This window comes from Chinchilla lanigera, unplaced genomic scaffold (assembly GCF_000276665.1).
Source record: "Chinchilla lanigera isolate Chin_1 unplaced genomic scaffold, ChiLan1.0 scaffold00050, whole genome shotgun sequence".
NCBI lineage: Eukaryota > Metazoa > Chordata > Mammalia > Rodentia > Chinchillidae > Chinchilla > Chinchilla lanigera.
This window is the reverse complement of record NW_004955451.1, coordinates 13,413,045-13,431,414: the sequence shown is the minus strand read 5'-3', so window position 1 is coordinate 13,431,414 and position 18,370 is coordinate 13,413,045. Positions and strand designations below refer to the sequence as shown.

The window sequence follows — 18,370 nt, the reverse complement described above, 5'->3', positions numbered from 1 at the left end:
TGTTGGCTTAGCACGCGATCTCAGGGCCCTCCCCATCAGTCCTTCCTCTCCACTTGACCATCTGTTTCTTCCAGTGTAAAATTAGGTCCCAAGTTTTCTATTTGTTTTTTCGTTCAGGAGAAGACTGTCCTCAGTGGATGGTTCCTATCACCATCTCTACTAGCGAAGATCCCAGCCAGGCCAAACTAAAAATCCTGATGGATAAGCCAGAGATGAGCGTGGTTTTGAAAAACGTCAAACCAGACCAGTGGGTGAAGGTGAGTCCAGAAGTGCCGTAGTGATTTTGTTCCCTGACTTGAGCTCTTCTTCTCACTCTGTAGATTTTATGATCGTCTTTGTGTTTACTGCTTTGGTCTACACTAGGGCTTTCAGAGAAAACACATTTCTGTCATCCTAGCAGTCAGGATGAGGTAGGAAGATCGCCATGAGTTTGAGGCCAGCTTGGGCTACGCGGTGAGACCCTGCCTCAAAAAAGAAAAAGAAAGAAAAGAAGAAAGAAAACACATTTCCAACTCTTTGTGAAACCTAAAGCCAGTTTTCAAGTAGCGTTGTCCAGACATTTTCAGTGATAGGTAAGCAGACAAAAAGGGGTAAGGCTGAAGTGGAAAAGAAAATAGTAGACTGCATGTAAAGTCACATTAACCAAGACATTTGTAGTCTTGCAACTTGCAGCTGTCTTCTCATTGTAATAACACGTTAGCCTCTGAGTTCGCTGTCATCACAGCAATGGCTGTAATCAAGAGAGGTCAGACATACATAATCATCAGCTTGTGTCACTGAAATGTGAAATCCCTCTAGCTAGTGTTTAAAAACCATTTCCAAAAAAATAAAAGGAAAACTGTTTCCCAAAAGTACCCAAAGGTCTGCACTCTGTATCTTTCTTTTCTTTTTTTTTCTTTTAGGACCAACCCAGAGGTGCTCTACCACTAAGCTACATCCCCAACCCATTTTTTAATCTTTTTTTTTTTGAGATAGGGTCCTGCTGTGTAACTCAGGCTGGCCTCAAACTCTCAGCCATCCTCTGCTGGGATCATGTGTTCCAGTGTGCCCAGCTTCTATACCTTTTTAGAAAAATATTTAGTGCAATCTGTTTCCACAATTGTAGATTCCTAACAGGAACTATACATTGCTTTGATTTTAGTGTTTGTTTGGTTAGGGGTTTTTTTGTTTTTGTTTTTTTGAGACAGAGTCTCGCTAGGAAGTTCAGGCTCAGTACCTGTAGCCCAGGATGGCCTCACGTGTGGTGATCCTCCTGCCTCAGCCTCCCTGCTGCTAGGACTATAGGTGTGCACCACCACACTCAGCCTTTTTGTTTGTTGGTTTAGTTTGGTTTGGGGGGGAGTTTGTTTTTGTTTTGTTTTGCTTTTGAGACAAGGTCTGTCTGTATAGTTCAGGCTGGCCTTAAACTCACTACGTAGCCCACGCAGGCCTCAAACTCGTGATTCTCCTGCATGAGTCTCTTAAGTGCTGGGGTTATAGGCTCTACCACCATACCTGGCTATGCTTTTTTAAAATGCCATTTTTTTCTGTTCTGATTTTTAAAATCTACTCGGTGAAATATTAAGTGAAATTATGATCTGGACTTGGGAGTGGTGGCACACATCTGTAATCTTGACACTTGGGAGTCTGAGGCAGGAGGATCACGGTGATTTCAAGACCAGCCTAAACTACATAGCGAGATCCAAAGAAAAAAAACAAAAAAAGAAACTTTTTTTTTTTTTTTTCTTTTGTTTTTGAGACAAGGTCTTGCTATGCAGTTCAGGCAGGCTTGAAACTCCCTTTGTAGCCCAGGCTGGCCTTGAACTCACAGTGATGCTACTGCTCCTGCCTCAGCCTCCCAAGTGCTGGGATTATAGGCGTGCGCCACCATGCCAGGCCAAGAAAAGTTTCCCCTTTCTTCCTTTCTCCCTTTCTTCCTTTCTCCCTTCCTTCCTTCCTCCCTCCCTTCCTTCCTTCCTTTTTCTCTCTCTCTCTCTCTCTCTTTCTCCCTCTCTCCCCTCCCCTCCCCTTCCCTCCCTTCCTTCCTTCCTCTTTCTTTCCAAAACAGGGTCTTACTGTAGTTCAGGGTGGCCTTGAACTCACTTCGTAGCCCAGACTGGTCTCCAACTCACAGTGATTGATCCTCCTGCCTCAGCCTCCCAAGTGCTGGGGTTACACATATGTACCACCACGTCCAGCAAGAAAAATTTCTTAATAATGAAAAAGAGTTATGCTCAGTATGGTTGTAATTAGGTAAATCAAAGTATTGTGCCTACGGTGAAAGTTAAAGGGATCGGTAAAATAATAGTTGTTAGAGCTGTGCAGTGGTTTTATGTGTGGGGTGAGTTACACATAGTAAAGTGTTTATATCTTCTTTGCCATTAAACATATATATGTATATATAAATGTAAATATTTGTGAAACTATTTTTTGCTTATTTGTAAATAACCTGTAGGGAGTAATTGCAGTCAGTGATTTACCTCACTCCAGAACTCAAATGAAATTGCCCTGATTGCATCTTTCACTCAAGTAATCTGATGGAATTTGTTGATTAAAGGATCTTGTTTTTCCTGGAGCGTCTGGAACATAATTAGAACGATATAGTTTGTCCTAAAGGTTAAAATTGAGAATCTGAAAACTTACTCTACTGGGGCTCTGGGCTCTGAGAGTCTGCTGTTCAGCTGCTTTAGACATAGGAAATATCTTCTGTAATCCTGAACCACTCTCCAAGGCTAGAGATGGAGACCTAGCTACGTTTTCACCTTCTGCCACTCTCCTTACTGTCCCTCACTTTAGCCCCTACTATTGCAGATTTCTGTTTTCTTTTTCCTCTGCATTTAACGTAGGCAGATGATGTCTATCTTTGGATTCTATGTATTAATTGCTGTCTGTTAGCATGAGTGGTCTTTGTTGTTTTTGTCTAGATGTACCTAAAACCAGCATTCGTTGTACATATATGAAAGGCTGATTTAAAAAATAAAGTAGAAGCATGTAAGAATGCCTATTGGATGTCTTTTCAGTTAAACCTGGGGACGGTTGGGTTCTATCGGACCCAGTACAGCTCCGCCATGCTGGAAAGTTTGTTACCAGGCATTCGAGACCTTTCTCTGCCCCCTGTGGACCGACTTGGATTACAGAATGATCTCTTCTCCTTGGTGAGCCTCTCCCAATGCAGTAATCTGATGGATTTTGTTAATTAAAGAACCTTGTTTTGAACCGGGCATGGTGGTGCACACCTGTAATCCCAGCACTCGGGAGGCTGAGGCAGGAGGATCATTGTGAGTTCGAGGCCAGCCTAGGCCTCAAACACAAAGTGAGCTCAAGGCCAGGCTGAACTATATAGTGAGACCCTGTCTCAAAAAAAAAAGACACATACAAAAAAAGAACCGTATTTTTCCTGGAGTGTCAAGCCTAATTAGAAGAATATGGTTCTTTGAAGGTTAACACCTTTGGGATGAGAGCAAAGGACTAATTATCAATTCACAGAAGATTGAAGCCATACAATTTGCAAGAAGCAAATCCCATCTCACTACTCCTAGGCTAGTTTTTTGTAGCTATCTTTAGTTAAGTTCTTTCACTTCAGTAGACATAGATACCAGCTTTGGAGAAATTTCCCTACTGATACACTTCTTTAAGTCTTTCTGAGTGATTTTATGTTTCTCTAAAGTAATAGTTGTGCTCTGCTGGCAAAGCTAGAATTTTTTAATATTCTGTTATTGCTCAAATTTTAAGAGATAGTAAAAATTATAGGATTGCATTAACTTCAAGATTAGTATTTATATTGGCTTCATTTCAGAAAGGATTTAAAGAGTGATTAGTATTATTATCATTGCCAATACTCACGAGGCTGAGGCAGGAGGATCACTGTAAGTTTGAGGCCAGCATGGGCTACAAAGTGAGTTCAAGGCCTGCCTACACTGCATAGCGAGACCCTATATATATATATATATATAAAATTATCATTATGATTCCAAAATTGGCTTAGGTATTTTCTGGATGTCTTTGACTATGATGAAATTGTCATGTTCCTCCTACTTTTCTTTTAAATTGGATTTGAAATCCTCCCCGCCCTCTGCAGTCACTGGTTTTGGATCCTCCTCAGTGTAAGCACAGATTAGCACTGATGCATCAAACCCCACCTCTGCTGACTCCTTGTCCAGGGAGACCTGTCTCAAGAGAGCGGCTGTCTGTGCAGTTGGCTGCCACAGCACAAGCTCGTTCTCTGAACTCAGTGCTGAAAGGACTCTGAATTTGTAGCGCCTTTCAGTTTGAGCTCTTTTAGAAATGAATAAGGGAGAGCTGAAGTTGACGCGGTTTGCGGGTCCAGCTTTGAAAGAGCTTCTGTCAAGAAGCAAAACCTCAACTATTTTTGTAACTTTTCTGAAAGTAGGAAAACTTTTAAAACAAAACCAAAGCCAAGTTCCTATAAACTGAGTAGGGGTAAAAAATTAACTGGCTTATTGTTATTCCCAAATTATGGGAGCATAGCATAATTCTTTTAAGTTGTTATTTTATAAGTAGCAGAGAAATAAGTGATGATGTCATAATAGGATTTTTATTTTAATAACATTCTTCAGAGCTTAATATATAATCTCATTTCTTTAAATCAGAAAGTTGCTAGCAGTAGATAATGCTGAAAATGCATGCTTTGAGTGGTTTGTTTTGTTTGAAGATGAGGTTAATTTGTGTTTTTTCCTATCCCAGGCTCGAGCTGGAATCATTAGCACTGTAGAGGTTCTAAAAGTCATGGAGGCTTTTGTGAATGAGCCCAATTATACTGTATGGAGCGACCTGAGCTGTAACCTGGGGATTCTCTCAACTCTCTTGTCCCACACAGACTTCTATGAGGAAATCCAGGAGTTTGTGAAAGATGTCTTTTCACCTATAGGGGAGAGACTGGGCTGGGACCCCAAGCCTGGAGAAGGTAATGAACGCATGGATTTCGAAAAGAATCTGTTAGGAATTGGTACTTTCTTACTCAGTTATAGTTAACTGGGCTGGGACTGTGGCCCAGTGGTAGAGCCCTTCCTGACATGTGTGAGGCCCCAGGTTCGATCCTTAGCACTACCGAAAAAGAACCATCTTTCTGTATCTGCGGGATGGTACTGTATATTCAGCTGGCCAGAAGTTCAGACTTAAGTCTTCTGATCCTACTGGTAAAGTTACTTGAGTCACCGACATAGACTTGGTAGTGCTTATGTAGGTATTCATTGCTAAATATGATCGTGTGCAATGCCGGAAACAAAGATCGTCTACAGAGTTCCAGAGGCCCATTTATAGTCAAGAAAAGTTAAAGGGAATTTCAGAGTGTTTAGATTACATAAATATCAGGCACTCATGTTTATGTTACCATAAATACCAGGCATCTTGTGAAGGTGGTAAGAGACACAGAAAGCAGCTTTCTAAATGAAGAAAGTTAATTGCTTTCTACGTGTTTTAGAACTCCATGATTATTCCTGTAATTACGTGTTTACTCTATTGATGTGATTTAAACATTGAGAATGGTGATTTGAAGCTTTCAGTACAGTTACTTTTACTATGTGCTAATAACTAGAGGTGGCACTTCCTCCTGACAGATCTTAACATGGGAGTCTTGTGAAATAAGAATAGCAATGACTGGGGCTGGGGATTTAGCTCAGCGGCAAAAGCACCTGCCTGGCAAGCACAAGGTCGTGAGTTCGGTTCCCGGTACCGGAGAAAAACCAAAAAAAAAAAAAAAAAAAGAATAGCAGTGACTGTCACCCTGTGTCTTTGCTTCATTTATCCCACAAGTATTTATGCAGCTAGTAAATACCAGGTGATATTCTAGAAGCTGGCAGCACAGCAATAAGCAAGACATTCTAGCAGGAGACAGGGCAAGCACTTAAATATATCATTGCTAAGCGGCCGCAAGTATCATAAGAGAGTAAAGCCACGTAAGGTAAATGAGGAGGGTGAGACCGCTGTTCTGTGGGGAGCAGAGGGGCTGGCATCGCTGAGAAGGTGACCTTTGAGAAGCGGAGTGCTGGAAGTGGGGTGTGCGGCTACCCTGGGGAAAGCGTTTAGACAGGGAGTAGCTAACGGGATGGAACAACAAGGCTGGTACAGTCGGAGAGAGTAGATGGGGCGGGGGCTTGGGAAGCAGATTGGACTTTGGGACTTGTGGAGATAGCCGTCAGTTACTTACTTTCACATTCAGTGACAGGAGATTCTGTTGTAGGGTTCTTGGCAAAGGGACTTGACTTGATTTAGTCGACAATCGAAGAATGGACTAAAAGGAATACTGCCAAAGGCTCTTCTCTGTAAACGCTAACGCGCCTGCAGTGCTGCTTGCGCTGGCCCTGCTAGGCAGTGAGCTTTGTGTGTAGTTGAAGGCAGAGCTGTTTGTGCCACACTGAGTGTGTGGTGGAGAGAAATCGCCCAAGACTGCCGTGGAGCACCTTTGGGTGCAAGGCAGTCAGGAGTTTGTTTGGGGCACAGCAGTTTGTCATTTTAGACGTCCAGGCAGACAGTGCCTCAAGGTCAGGCTTGACGTACGTTTGGGAGTCACTAGCATGAGACTGGGAGAGGCCCTCTAGGGCAGTGGCGGCAAACCCATGTATGCATGCCACAGGGGGCTGTTTGCATCATTGCAAGCTCTGAAAGGTTCGCCGTCACTGACTAGGGAGGATAGGTGGGAAAACCAGTTCTGAGGTCCAGGTCCCAAGATTTAGAGATTGGGATGAACAGGAAGGATCAGGAAGGAGGCTGGTGAGTGAGCCAGAAGGAGAGCCAGGAGATGGGGGGTCTTGGAGCTTGGGGCAACAGTAGTTTGAGGGGAAGTAATCCCTCACGGGTGCCAAATGCTGCTCTGAGTCACAGAAAGGATGGAGAATTGATGATTGCATTGCACAGGTTCTGTGGGGTGGAGGGGACTACAGGGGCCTTCTGTGATGGGAGGAGGAGCAGGGGAGACAGCACATTGAGACAGTTTTAAAGGCGTTTTTCCAAAAGAGAAAGGGAGATTAACCTGAGGGAAACAAGAAGGAATTTTCTTTTTTAAAATTGGAGAGTTTTGCTGGGCATGACGGTGGTTGCTGCTGATCCCCAGACTCGGGAGGCTGAGGATTGCCATGAGTTCAAGGCCAGCCCGGACTGCATAGCAAGATCCTCTCTCAGAAAACCAAAAATAAATGAGTGAATGAATGAATGAATGAATGGATTTTTAAAGAGTTTTTATTGTTTTTTTTTTCAGTACTGGGGATTGAACCCAAGGTCTTCACACTGTGCCACATCCCTGCTCTTTTATTTTTTATTTCGAGGCATGGTCTAAGTTAGTAAGTTGGCCAGGGTGGACTCAAACTTGGGAACCTTCTGCTCAGCCTCCCAGAGTGCTGGGAGTATAGACATGCAACACCACGCCCAGCTATAAATCGGAAGATTTTATACCATTTTTCCCAATAGGAATTTTGCATTGGTATTTTTTTTAAATGTGTGTTGTGAGAGAGAGGAGCAGAGTTATTGTTGGAGTGGCCGGTGAGTGAGCAAGTGTGTTGGAGTACACAGTGGGGGACATGAGTGGCTGCGGACAGGACCGTGGGCCCACAGTGACAGGACCAGAGGGTGCCAGTGCAGGGAAACTAGTGGATGTTACACTGCTCTTGCATGGTGAGAATATTCAAAATCTTTTGAACTTGAAAATGATGTAGGAGGAATGGCTCTAGTTTTGCAGCTGCACGGGTGAGAGAATAAAATAGTGAAACATGCTTTTTGCATCACACATTAAGTCAGCTCCAGAGCTAATATAAGACCCAGTTATAGCCAGGCATGGTGGCACATGATTACCATCCCTGCACTCTGGGAGGCTGAGGCAGGAAGATTGCAAGTACAAACCCAGCCTGGGCAGTGAATAAAAAATAAAAAAGACCTGGGGATGTAGCACAGTTTTAAGGCCATGGGTTCATCCATAGTACTGCAAAAAACCCAACAACAACAAAAATAATTTTAAATTGCTTTACAATAAATGTCACAACAGTATCTACAGATCTGTTGCTCTCCCATTAAGTCTTCCTAAACTTATTTTTTACTGAGTTATGATTTAAATATAGCAAGATGTGCTGGGTGTGGTGGCACATGCCTGTAATGCCAGCACTTAGGAGGCTGAGGCAGGAGGATCCTTGTGAGTTCAGGACCAGCCTGGGCTACAAAGTGAGCTCAAGGCCAGCCTGAAGTATGTAGTGAGACCCTCTCTGAAAAAGACAAAAAAAAAGTAGCAAAATGGGTAATTTCCATGTTCCACTTGTGACTTTTGACAAATGCGTAGAGTCCCATTCCCCAGAAATCCAGGTCTCTCCTGATCAGTCTCTGCCACTGGTGCGCACCCCTCCCCAGACAAACCCTGTCCTGACTTCTTTCATGTGTGGTACATGTTGTCTCTTCTGTTTTATGTAAAGGGAACCATGAGATCCGTGTTCTGTACCCACATCTGGCTTCTCACTCAGACAGTGCCTTTGAGAGTCACCCAGGTTGTTTATCCCTTTGTATTTCTGAGTAGTATTTCATTGTGTGAATATACCGCATTTTCTTTCTTTTTTGTTTGTCTTTTTGAGACAGGGTCTCGCTGTGCAGTTCAGGCTGGCCTTGAGCTCATTTTGTAGCCCAGGCTGGCCTTGAACTCGCAACGATCCTCTTTTCTCTTTGTTTCTTTGTTTGTTTCTTTTTTTTTTTTTGGAGTCAGGGTCTTGCTATCTAGTGCAGCCTGGCCTTGAACTCACTGTGTAGTCCAGGCTGGCCTTGAACTCACAACGATCCTCCTGCCTCAGCCTCCCGAGTGCTGGGATTACAGGCATGTGTGTCACCACACTCAGCTTCATCTTTTTAAAGTGTACAATTCAGTGCTTGTTAATGTGTTCATACAGTTGTGCAGCCATCACCACTTTCTAATTTCAGCACAATTTCTCTACTCCCAAAGAAGCCGTGTGCCTGTTGGCAGTTGCTCTCCCTTCCCTGGGATCCACACATCCTTCTGTCTCCCAGCTTGCCTGTCCTGGACATCTCCTGTATATAGAGTCATACAGTGTGTGTCTTTCTGCATCTAGCTTCTTTCATTTTTCCATAGTATTTTCCAGATTCACCCATGCAGTAGCGTGGGTCAGCATTTCGTCCCTTTAGGGTAGAGTGACCTTCCACTGTGCGGATGCAGCATAGCACATTTCCTTTGTCAGTGGGTGGCCATTTGGGTTGGTTCTACTTTTTGGCTGCAGTGAATTCTAATGGGAACATTTGTGTCCAGATTTTGTGTGTGTGTGTGTGTGTGTGTGTGTGTGTGTGTGTCCAGATTTTTTGTACAACATACGCTTTCATTTCGCTTGGGTAAATACTTAGGCTTGAAATTGCTAGGTCATATGATAACCCCATGTCTAACCCAAGGAGGAGCTACCAAACTGCTCTCCCGAGTGACCTCACCACTTCATTTACTCCTGCCCGCAGAGCTGGAGGGCTCCAGTTTCCCCGCTTCCCTGCCAACACTGTCACTGTCCTTCGGATCAGAAAGTCCCGGCGGGTGTGAAGTGGTGTCCCGCGTTTACATTTCCCTAGTGGCGGGCCTGTTGGACATCTTATATACATACTTAGGCCCACTGTGGGCTTCTGAACTTTGAATCGGCTCTGCATGATGTCACCTTCTTTGCACATAATCTTTAGTAGTGTGATTAACTAGCCTGGGTGGCAGTGTAGTAAATTGGAAGAAGTTGGAGTTTTGCTTTTTTTGTTCGTTTGTTTCACTGTTTTGTATAGGCTGGCCTCAAATTCTAAGTGCTCCTCCTTCGTCAGGCTCCTGAGGGCTGGGATTGATAGGCCTGTGTCACCACACCCGCCAGTTTAGTTTTGAGACTGAGAACTCTATGTAGTTTGGGCTGGCCTGGAACTTACTATGTAGCCCATGCTGGCCTTTAACTCATTGTGATGCTCCTGCCTCAGCCTCCCAAATGCTGAGAGGACAGGCATACATTACTAAACCTGGCGAGAGTTCACATTCGTGATCATGATGCATTCAGCAAATTTGTTTGCTTGTATAGTCTGTCTGGTGCTCCCTTTCCCTCTTAGGAGTTGATAAATCATATTTCTCTCAGGCATTAGTATATTGTGTTTGTTCAGGATTGTAGGTTTGGCTTAACACAATTATAAAATACTCAGTCCAGGCTTGGCGGTGCGGGTCTGTAATCTCAGCACTCAGGAGACAGAGGCGGGAGGATAGCTGTGTGAAGCCACACCCACAGAGTGAGTTCAAGGCCAGCCAGAACTGCGTAGGGAGACTGTGTCTCAAAAATCTAAAAATCTTCAAGTGGTACATTTTTAACCACCCGTTTTAAGTAGTCCTGTGTCTTCTACTTCTTGGTCAGGTCATCTAGATGCACTCCTAAGGGGCTTGGTTCTGGGAAAACTAGGAAAAGCAGGACATAAGGCGACACTAGAAGAAGCTCGGCGGCGGTTTAAGGACCATGTGGAGGGAAAACAGGCTCTCTCCGCGGACCTGAGGAGTCCTGTAAGTGCGGGTGATCAGTTTCATGACTTTTGGGTGCTTGCTGCATTCTGTAAACAGAACCTCTTTTATAGCAACCCATACTGCCTGCACACTGTGTCTGGCTCCACTTGAACACAGGCCACGTGGGTGGCCCGGTGCCAGCACTCTGCATCTCAACCTGTCACAGCTGTGAGCTCTGCTGTCGCCGCGCCTCCTCCCTTCCAGGTGTTGATGCACTCTGGCTCCTTACTGGAGTCTGTTTACCATACACACACCCCCCCACACACACACACACAGTGCTTCACGATTTGCTCTTGCTTCTGTTAACAGTAGGATATTTGAGTCAGACCATGACATCTTTTGGTCCTCTGTTCACTTGTAGGTTTATCTGACTGTTTTGAAGCATGGTGATGGAACTACCTTGGACATTATGCTAAAGGTGAGTGTATTTGCAAATGGTTTCCTTTTCCTGCCCTTGATGATCATGGATAGACACAGAGTACAGCTTTAAAAGCTATTATAAATATCCTGGAAAACGAAATACATGTGTATTGCAGCCATGCAAATACTAAACTATGGAGGAGCTGTGGATGTGGCTCAGTAGCAGAGCACTTACCCGGGACATGTAAGGCCCTGGCTTCCATCCCTAGGACCAAAAAGGTGGCGGGTATGGTAGTGCACATCTATAATCCCAGCTACACAAGAGACTGAAGCAAGAGGGTTTGCAAATTCAAGGCCAGCCTTGACAACTTAGCAAGATTCTCTCTCTTAAAAAAAAAAAAAGGCCAGGCACCTGTGACCCCAGCACTAGGGAGGCTGAGGCAGAAGGGTTGCGACAAGTTCAAGGCCAGCCCAGGCTATGTCATGAGTTCAAAGCTAGACTTAACTACATAGCAAAGACCCTGTCTCAAAACAAAACAAAACAAAACTGGGGAATGTAGCTCAGTGACGGAGCTCTGGCATAGGATGCCTGAGGCCTGGGTTCAATTCCAGCAACCCTCAAGTGGGGATGCGGCACAGATGCATGATCTTTTGTCTCAAAGGTTTTGAGCTGTGGTAGGGTCCCTTATAAATAAACGGGATTAACTTACCTGCCCTCATAGCTTCTGTAGTCTACTAAGGATAATTGGCATATAACTAACTCAAGCTTAGGCAAAATATTGATAAACTTTATATGTCTTTATAATGGTAGCAAAACCTATTTAAAGGTTTTGTTCTGTTTTAGCTGTACTAGGGATTGAACCCACATTATTCACACTGAGCTGCAACCCCACCCCTTTTTGTACTTTTTTTTTTATTTTGAGAAAAAGTTTTCCTAAGTCACTAGGCCCTCGCTGGGCTCAAATTTTCGATCCTCCTACCTCATGGAAGTTTGAATTAACAGTAATGTGTGGAACAAGTACTGTCTCTAGAGCTTGTCATTCCTTGCCGGTCTGTAAGGAAATTACTTGTCTTTATGGGCTGCATTAAAGGTAAAGAGACCTAGTCTACTTAACTGTCATCAAATAAAGGAGCCTAATACCCCAATCCTCTATCAGACCTATAAAATCTACTTGTTAAAAGATCCATACTTACGGCAAAAGCAGAGTTCTTTTATTAAGGACATTGGGCTGGGGATATAGCCTAGTGGCACAGCACCTGCCTGGCAGGCACAAGGTCCTGAGTTCAATTCCTGGTACCGCCCCCCCCCAAAAAAAAAACACTTTAGGCAAGGCATGGTGGCGCATACCTGTAATCCCAGCACTCAGAGACTGTGAGCTCGAGGCCAGTTTGGGCTACAGATGAGTTCAAGATCAACCTGAACAACAACTGCATAGCGAAACTGGGAGTTCAAGGCCAGCCTGCACTACATAGAGACCTGTCTCAAAAAAGTAAATAAAGACAATTGAGACATATTGAAAAACATACTCCTAGCCAGGCGTGGTGGCACACGCCTGTAATCCCAGCACTGGGGAGGCTAAGGCAGGAGGATCACTTCAAGTTCGAGGCCAGCCTGGGCTACAAAGTGAGCTCAAGCCCAGCCTGAACGGCATAGTGAAACTTAGTCTCAAAAAAGAAGAGACACACGTACACAAAAAAACATATTCTTTAAGGAACTATCCCTCAAAGGGTGTTACTTTACCCATGTTATGCATGGGCTTCCTTTCTAATAATATAAAAGTTATGTTTTGGGTTTCAACTAAACATTCAGGTCCCCTTTTCACTCTTAGTAGTCTGTAATCCTCTGTATTATAAATAATGTGAATGAAATGCATGTAAAATGGGCTACTTCGTGGTTTTTTAGTCTGTTCTACAAATGTAGATTTGGGAAATAATGGTTGTGACATTTTTGTGGCAGGTCCTCTGGCATTTTCATGTCATGGCACACTTGGAATAATTTATACAAGTGTGTGTCTTTAGGAGATTTGCATTTATTTAACATAAGGGAGGTCACAGTACTCAGCCTTACTATGGGAAGAGCTCTAATGAAGGCAGAGTCAGAGTTCTTCAAGAAATTATTTGGTGAGAGAGGAGGATTGTTTTCTGTTGGTAATGTAAGGATAATGAGGCAAAGCTTAAAATATATATTTTTCTGCAATCAAATTTTATTGATACATCTTAGATAAACATAATGATCATGGCCAGGCATGGTGGAGCACACCTGTAATCCCAGCACTCAGAAGGCTGAGGCAGGAGGATCAATCACTGCAAGTTCAAGGCCAGCTTGAACTGCATAGTGAGACCCTGTCTCAAAAAGACCAAAAAACAAACCATGTTCATAGAGAATTCATACCTGTACATGGTACAACTTCGTTAGATGAAAAATCCATTTCTGTCCAGAGCGAACAGGTCCCAAGAAGGAGGTACTCACGGATGAATAGAAAAGTGAGAGAAAAAAGAAAAACAAGAGGCAAAGTTCTGGGACCAGGGAGCTGGCAGCCTCTAGGACCGAAGCCTTGATTGCCCATCTCAGTAAACTTTTATTGAGAAAGAACAAAGGAAGCAGCTGGGCAAATGGGAGGGTATCAACCGTTTTTTTTCAGCAAGGACAATACAACTCAGTTATCATAGGAGTGAGACTTAGCCATCATGTTTTATCATTCCTTCGGGCATATCTCAGCAAAGCATTTAGTGTTGACCTCATGGCTTTCCACAAGGACACAGGTTCTGTAATCGGTTCCTTTCCACCAGTGCTTTTGTAGACTTCCTCCAGAACCAAACAGTCACGTGGCCTGGTCAGGCCTGAGGCAATACATTGAAAGAGTAACTAAAGAATGTCCTTCTCCACATAACTTGGGTTTCGCCCCATTCCCCTATTAAAAATAATCTTTTAAATATTGGGTTAGAGTGCCATCTAGTGGGTTTATATGTAACAAGTTCTCTTCAGGCCAAAAAAAAAAAAAGCTTCCTAGTCTTGCTGGGCCAGGTGGTACCCATCACTCTGAGACTGAGGAAGGAGGATCGAAAGTTAGAGCTCAGTCCAGGCAATTCAGCAAGATCCTGTCACAGAATTAAAAAGGACTAAGGATGTAGCTCAGTGTGAAGGCCCTGGGTTCCATCCCCAGCACTACCAGAGAAAGAAACGTGAGGACATGTAGTCCTGCTGAGCAGAAGTTATCATCAGTCCATACTAATGCTTCAGCGTGTTGAAAGCTTGTCTCTTCACATTAAATTTTATTTTAATTTAGATTTAGAGTCACTTTCTTTGGCCTCTCTGTGTTTTTCAGCACGTTTGTGTCATGAAATACTGAAATACTTTTTTTTTTTTTTTTTTTTTGAAAGAGGTGTAGTTTAGGCTGGCGTTCAGTTCATTGTATAGCTGGGGCTAGCCTTGAACTCTTAGTGATCCTCCTGCCTCAGTTTCCCAAGTGCTGGTATTATAGGTGTGCACCACCATGCCTGGCCTTCATGAAATGTTCTTGAGTCTTCCTCATTGGTTGTTGCTGTTTTTGAGGCAGGGTCTGAGGCTGGCCTCAGACTCACTGTGGATGTGGTGGCACACCTATAATCCTAGCCCTTGGGAGCTTAAGGCAGGAGGATTGCTGTGAGTTCAAGGCCAGCCTGAACTACCTGGCCAGACCCTGTCTCAACCCACCCCCATGAATGATTAGTCAGTTTGTTGAATATTTAGATTATTTTCAGTTTTTTACTTTCATAAATTGATGATCTTTAATGGCATAAGTAAGATTACTAATTATTAGTTTATTCATCTCTAACAGAACATTAGCCAGATACCAGGGATATAAAGAATTTGGCCATGACAGATTTGCTTCTTACCTGTTGATACTAAACTGCTGAGAACTGAGGACAGGCTGTTCCTCTAGGGAGTGCCTGGATCTGCTAACATTTAGTGCTTGTCAGCCACCCTGGTAGGGGTTCTGTGTTAGGGTTCTGGGGATTGAACCCGGGTCCTCACACTGAGCTACATCTGCAGCGTATTTTATTTTATTAATACAGAATCTTGCTAAGTCACCCAGCCTAAGTTCAGACTTTTGGCTCCACTGCCTCAGCCTCCCAAGTGCTGCGCCACCACGCCTGGCTGCCTTTCTTTCTCTCTTCCTTTCTTCCTGCCCCCCCTCCATTATCTTTAATGTCGTGCTAGTATGCCCCAGTGAGAAGGCAAAGGAGCAGTTTCCGTTTGCTGGAGAAGTTTAAGCATGTGCAGAAGGTACATATCCCTGTCTCTGTCATTTTCTTCTGTAGCTTCACAAACAAGCGGATATGCAAGAAGAGAAAAACCGAATTGAACGAGTCCTCGGGGCTACTCTTTTGCCTGAACTCATCCAAAAAGTCCTCACGTTTGCACTTTCAGTAAGTTACAAGGACACTGGTCCACAGCGGGGCTCTCTGCGACTTGGTGTCCTCAGTTAAGGCTTTGTGCCCGGGAAGACTGGTGTGCGCTTCATTGCTGTTCACTCCCACATACTGTACGGGTCCCTGTGGGGCTGGAGTCTGACCTCCCTTTGGCTGCTTCCGGTCAAGTTCTTCCTCTCCCCTCAGGCTCCCACGTGTGTGCGCCTGTCCAGGAGTCACTGTGTGACCGTGCTGGAGGTTACTCGCTCTCTCCCCTGCTGGAGTACTGTGGGGCGCATTACTCCTGAAATGCAGAACTAGCATCCCAACAATGAGCTGCACTTGCTGGCATCAGAAGATGCTTTTGGTACACTGGACTTTTAGTTCTCTTTGTCTTTCTAGGAAGAGGTACGTCCACAGGACACTGTGTCGGTAATCGGTGGAGTCGCTGGAGGCAGCAAGCATGGGAGGAAAGCTGCTTGGAAATTCATAAAGGACAACTGGGAAGAACTTTATAATCGATACCAAGGAGGATTCTTAATATCCAGACTAATAAAGGTATGTGAACATTTTTATTTTGAGTAACTTGCTTGTCATGGACATTCTGGGCTCATGTCTGTGATGCAGTAGGCCTATATGCTGTGGTCTTCACTCTTTCCGACATTCCTCATGATGCCAGGCATGGTGCTGCATGCCTGTGATCCTCGCTGCTGCTCAGGAGCCGAGGCAAGCAGATTGCAAGTTTGAGGCCAGCACGGGCAACTTACCAGCACCGTGTCTCAAAATAAACACGGGCTAGGGGTGTGTCTCAGCGGCAGAGCTCTTGTGTAGCACACTTGAGGCCCTGGGTTCAGTCCCCAGTGCCGCATATGAAAGAAGTCTCCTCACATAGCTATTGGCTGTATCCAAGTTCTTCTGCATCCTCCGAACCACACCCTCCGTAATAAACAGGCTTCGGAGAGAGCAGAATGATTGGCTCCTAGGGTACATGGGGGTTGTTCTCCGCTTATTCTCATTTTACTTACTATTTAAAACGTTCTTTCTTTCAGCTATCAGTCGAAGGATTTGCAGTGGATAAAATGGCTGGGGAGGTTAAGGTAAGGAAGTACTGTCGTCTTTGCACTTTTCAGTCTAGCGCATGCAAAAGCTAACCTAGTTTTCACGGGTAGTGACATAGTAGCATCCCCATGTTTTCTCTTAATGGCAGCTTAGATGGTAATCTGTAGTGCCTGGGGAACTTAGACATGGGATCATCTTCGGGGGTGTGGAAATATGGTTAAGCAACACCTGCGTCAGTGACCTGACCTGTGTGTGACTGCTCTGCCGCAGGTGCTGCAGCTCCAGGCCTGTGTCTCAGCCTGTAGACCCCGTGATGATGAGATCCTTATTTAGAATGAGGAACGTGGCAGGTCTGGTGCGGAGCAGGTTCTTGATATTGGCTCTTTCTCCCTATCCTGCAACCTTCCGTGATTACGGGGAGCCTGCCTCTCCGCTTAGCACTTAAAGGGTGATACTCAGTTTAGTGTGGACCTTGGACCTGGCAGACTTCAGCATCTGCAGAACATATTTACCTTGATTAGGAAAATGTTAACTAAGCTTTTCGCTGCATTTAAAAATCCGCTGAGTATTTTTATTATGTCACTTTGACTATGTCTTAGAGGCAGAGAGGTTCTGCGGTAGGAGTTTGGAAGGTCTCAGAGCTCTGAAACAGTGTGGTTCACTCTAGGAGCTATAGTTAGGTGTATACGATTTTAGATCTTAAGAAAACAAAGACTTGGTCTGTGCTGTCATTTAGTTTGCATCGTGCACTGTGTCATGTGAACAGTTGCTTTATTGTGAAGGAAAGCGGTTCTGTGAAGGAGCGGTGACAGCGGGTTTGGGGACACTGGTAGGGCAGACAGGAGCCAGGCCAGGCCTCCAGGCCACATTAAGACCCGGTAACACTGGCAGGCCCTCGGGAGCTAATCCAGGGGCGTGGCGTCTCCTGGGGTCTGGTGGGGTGTGTGGAAGGGGTCGGGGCGGTTGGGCGGGACTCTGCCAAGCAAGACCGACACAGTAGCCAGCGGAGACGGGGTGAGGAGGGGAGGAGTGAAGGAGAGCTGCGATCGATTGTGTTCCTCTTTAATTCAGCAGTACTGGGGCTGGAGATTTAGCTCAGCAGCACAGCGCCTGCCTGGCAAGCGCAAGGTCACAGGTCGATTCTGGGCGGGGGTGTGGGGGGGTGGAATTCAGCAGTACTTACTGAGCGGCTGCTGTGTGTCGTGCCAAGAAAAAACGTTTCAGAGCCTGGGGTTTGGGTGTGTAAGCACGGCACTGTGCGGAGAAGGGTCCAGCAAGGCAGCGGTTCGGTGTCCAGGCTCTCAGGAATGAGTCCTTCTGTTCTGACCCCAGGGACGGTGACTGTGACACGCTCACGGGGGAGGGAGGCCCCACCGTTTTGCTGGCTGGCAGTTGAGAGTGGTTTTGTTTTCCATGAATCCAGGTGTACTTTGTTAGAAGATGGTTTATGTAACCTTTAATCAAGCATTGTGATAGCTTAAACTCAGAAATAGTTTTATTCTATGGAAAATGAGCAACTATGAAGTATTCAGTTATTAGGATCACTGCAGCGATTTAAACTTCTTAGCATTATTGTCCCTTATAAATTAATTTTTGAGGCAGCTACAGTACGTAGAGTCCTTAAGGACTCTGCCAGGCTGCCTGCGCTTCCGTAGTGTAAGTTGTCTTTCATCTGTGCAGTCGGTCTCTTATCCTAGATGGGAAAGCGGAGGTGGAGAGCAGTTAATTTAGTCCAGGTATGGCACAGGGCAGTACACTGACCCGGCCTAGATTCAGGTCCCAATTCGGGGTCCGGGCCGCAGGGCAGTCACCTCCTCCTCACCCGCCTCCCGGCCCGAGTCCTGTCCCGAGGCCCTGGGTAGCTCTCACCGACAGCCGTGACGGGACGCTCTCGGTTGCTCTCTGCCAGGCTTTCTTCGAGAGTCACCCAGCCCCTTCGGCCGAGCGCACCATCCAGCAGTGTTGTGAAAATATCCTGCTCAACGCCGCCTGGCTCAAGCGGGACGCCGAGAGCATCCACCGGTACCTGCTGCAGCGGAAGGCCTCGCCGCCCGCGCCCGCAGTGTGACCGCCGCCCGG

At 45.2% G+C, this 18,370-nt stretch overlaps 1 protein-coding gene and 1 long non-coding RNA gene across 2 annotated transcripts in view; one reads left to right on the top strand and one right to left on the bottom strand.

The window, feature by feature from the left end:
- Nucleotides 1-18,370, top strand: part of Npepps (aminopeptidase puromycin sensitive) — a gene marked incomplete at its 5' end in the record, with an annotated part of 70,020 nt that overhangs the window by 50,462 nt on the left and 1,188 nt on the right. Inside the window, 9 exon segments of the mRNA XM_005394269.2 lie at nt 118-257; nt 3,000-3,134; nt 4,684-4,903; nt 10,338-10,480; nt 10,842-10,898; nt 15,143-15,250; nt 15,635-15,790; nt 16,282-16,329; nt 18,201-18,364. Of these exon segments, the coding sequence (XP_005394326.2) occupies nt 118-257; nt 3,000-3,134; nt 4,684-4,903; nt 10,338-10,480; nt 10,842-10,898; nt 15,143-15,250; nt 15,635-15,790; nt 16,282-16,329; nt 18,201-18,359 (1,166 nt within the window).
- LOC102015270 lies at nt 17,046-18,207 on the bottom strand. Its single transcript, XR_001235973.1, has 2 exons — nt 17,475-18,207; nt 17,046-17,405 (listed from the first exon to the last, which is right to left on the bottom strand). It is a non-coding gene; the product is annotated as an uncharacterized LOC102015270 (long non-coding RNA).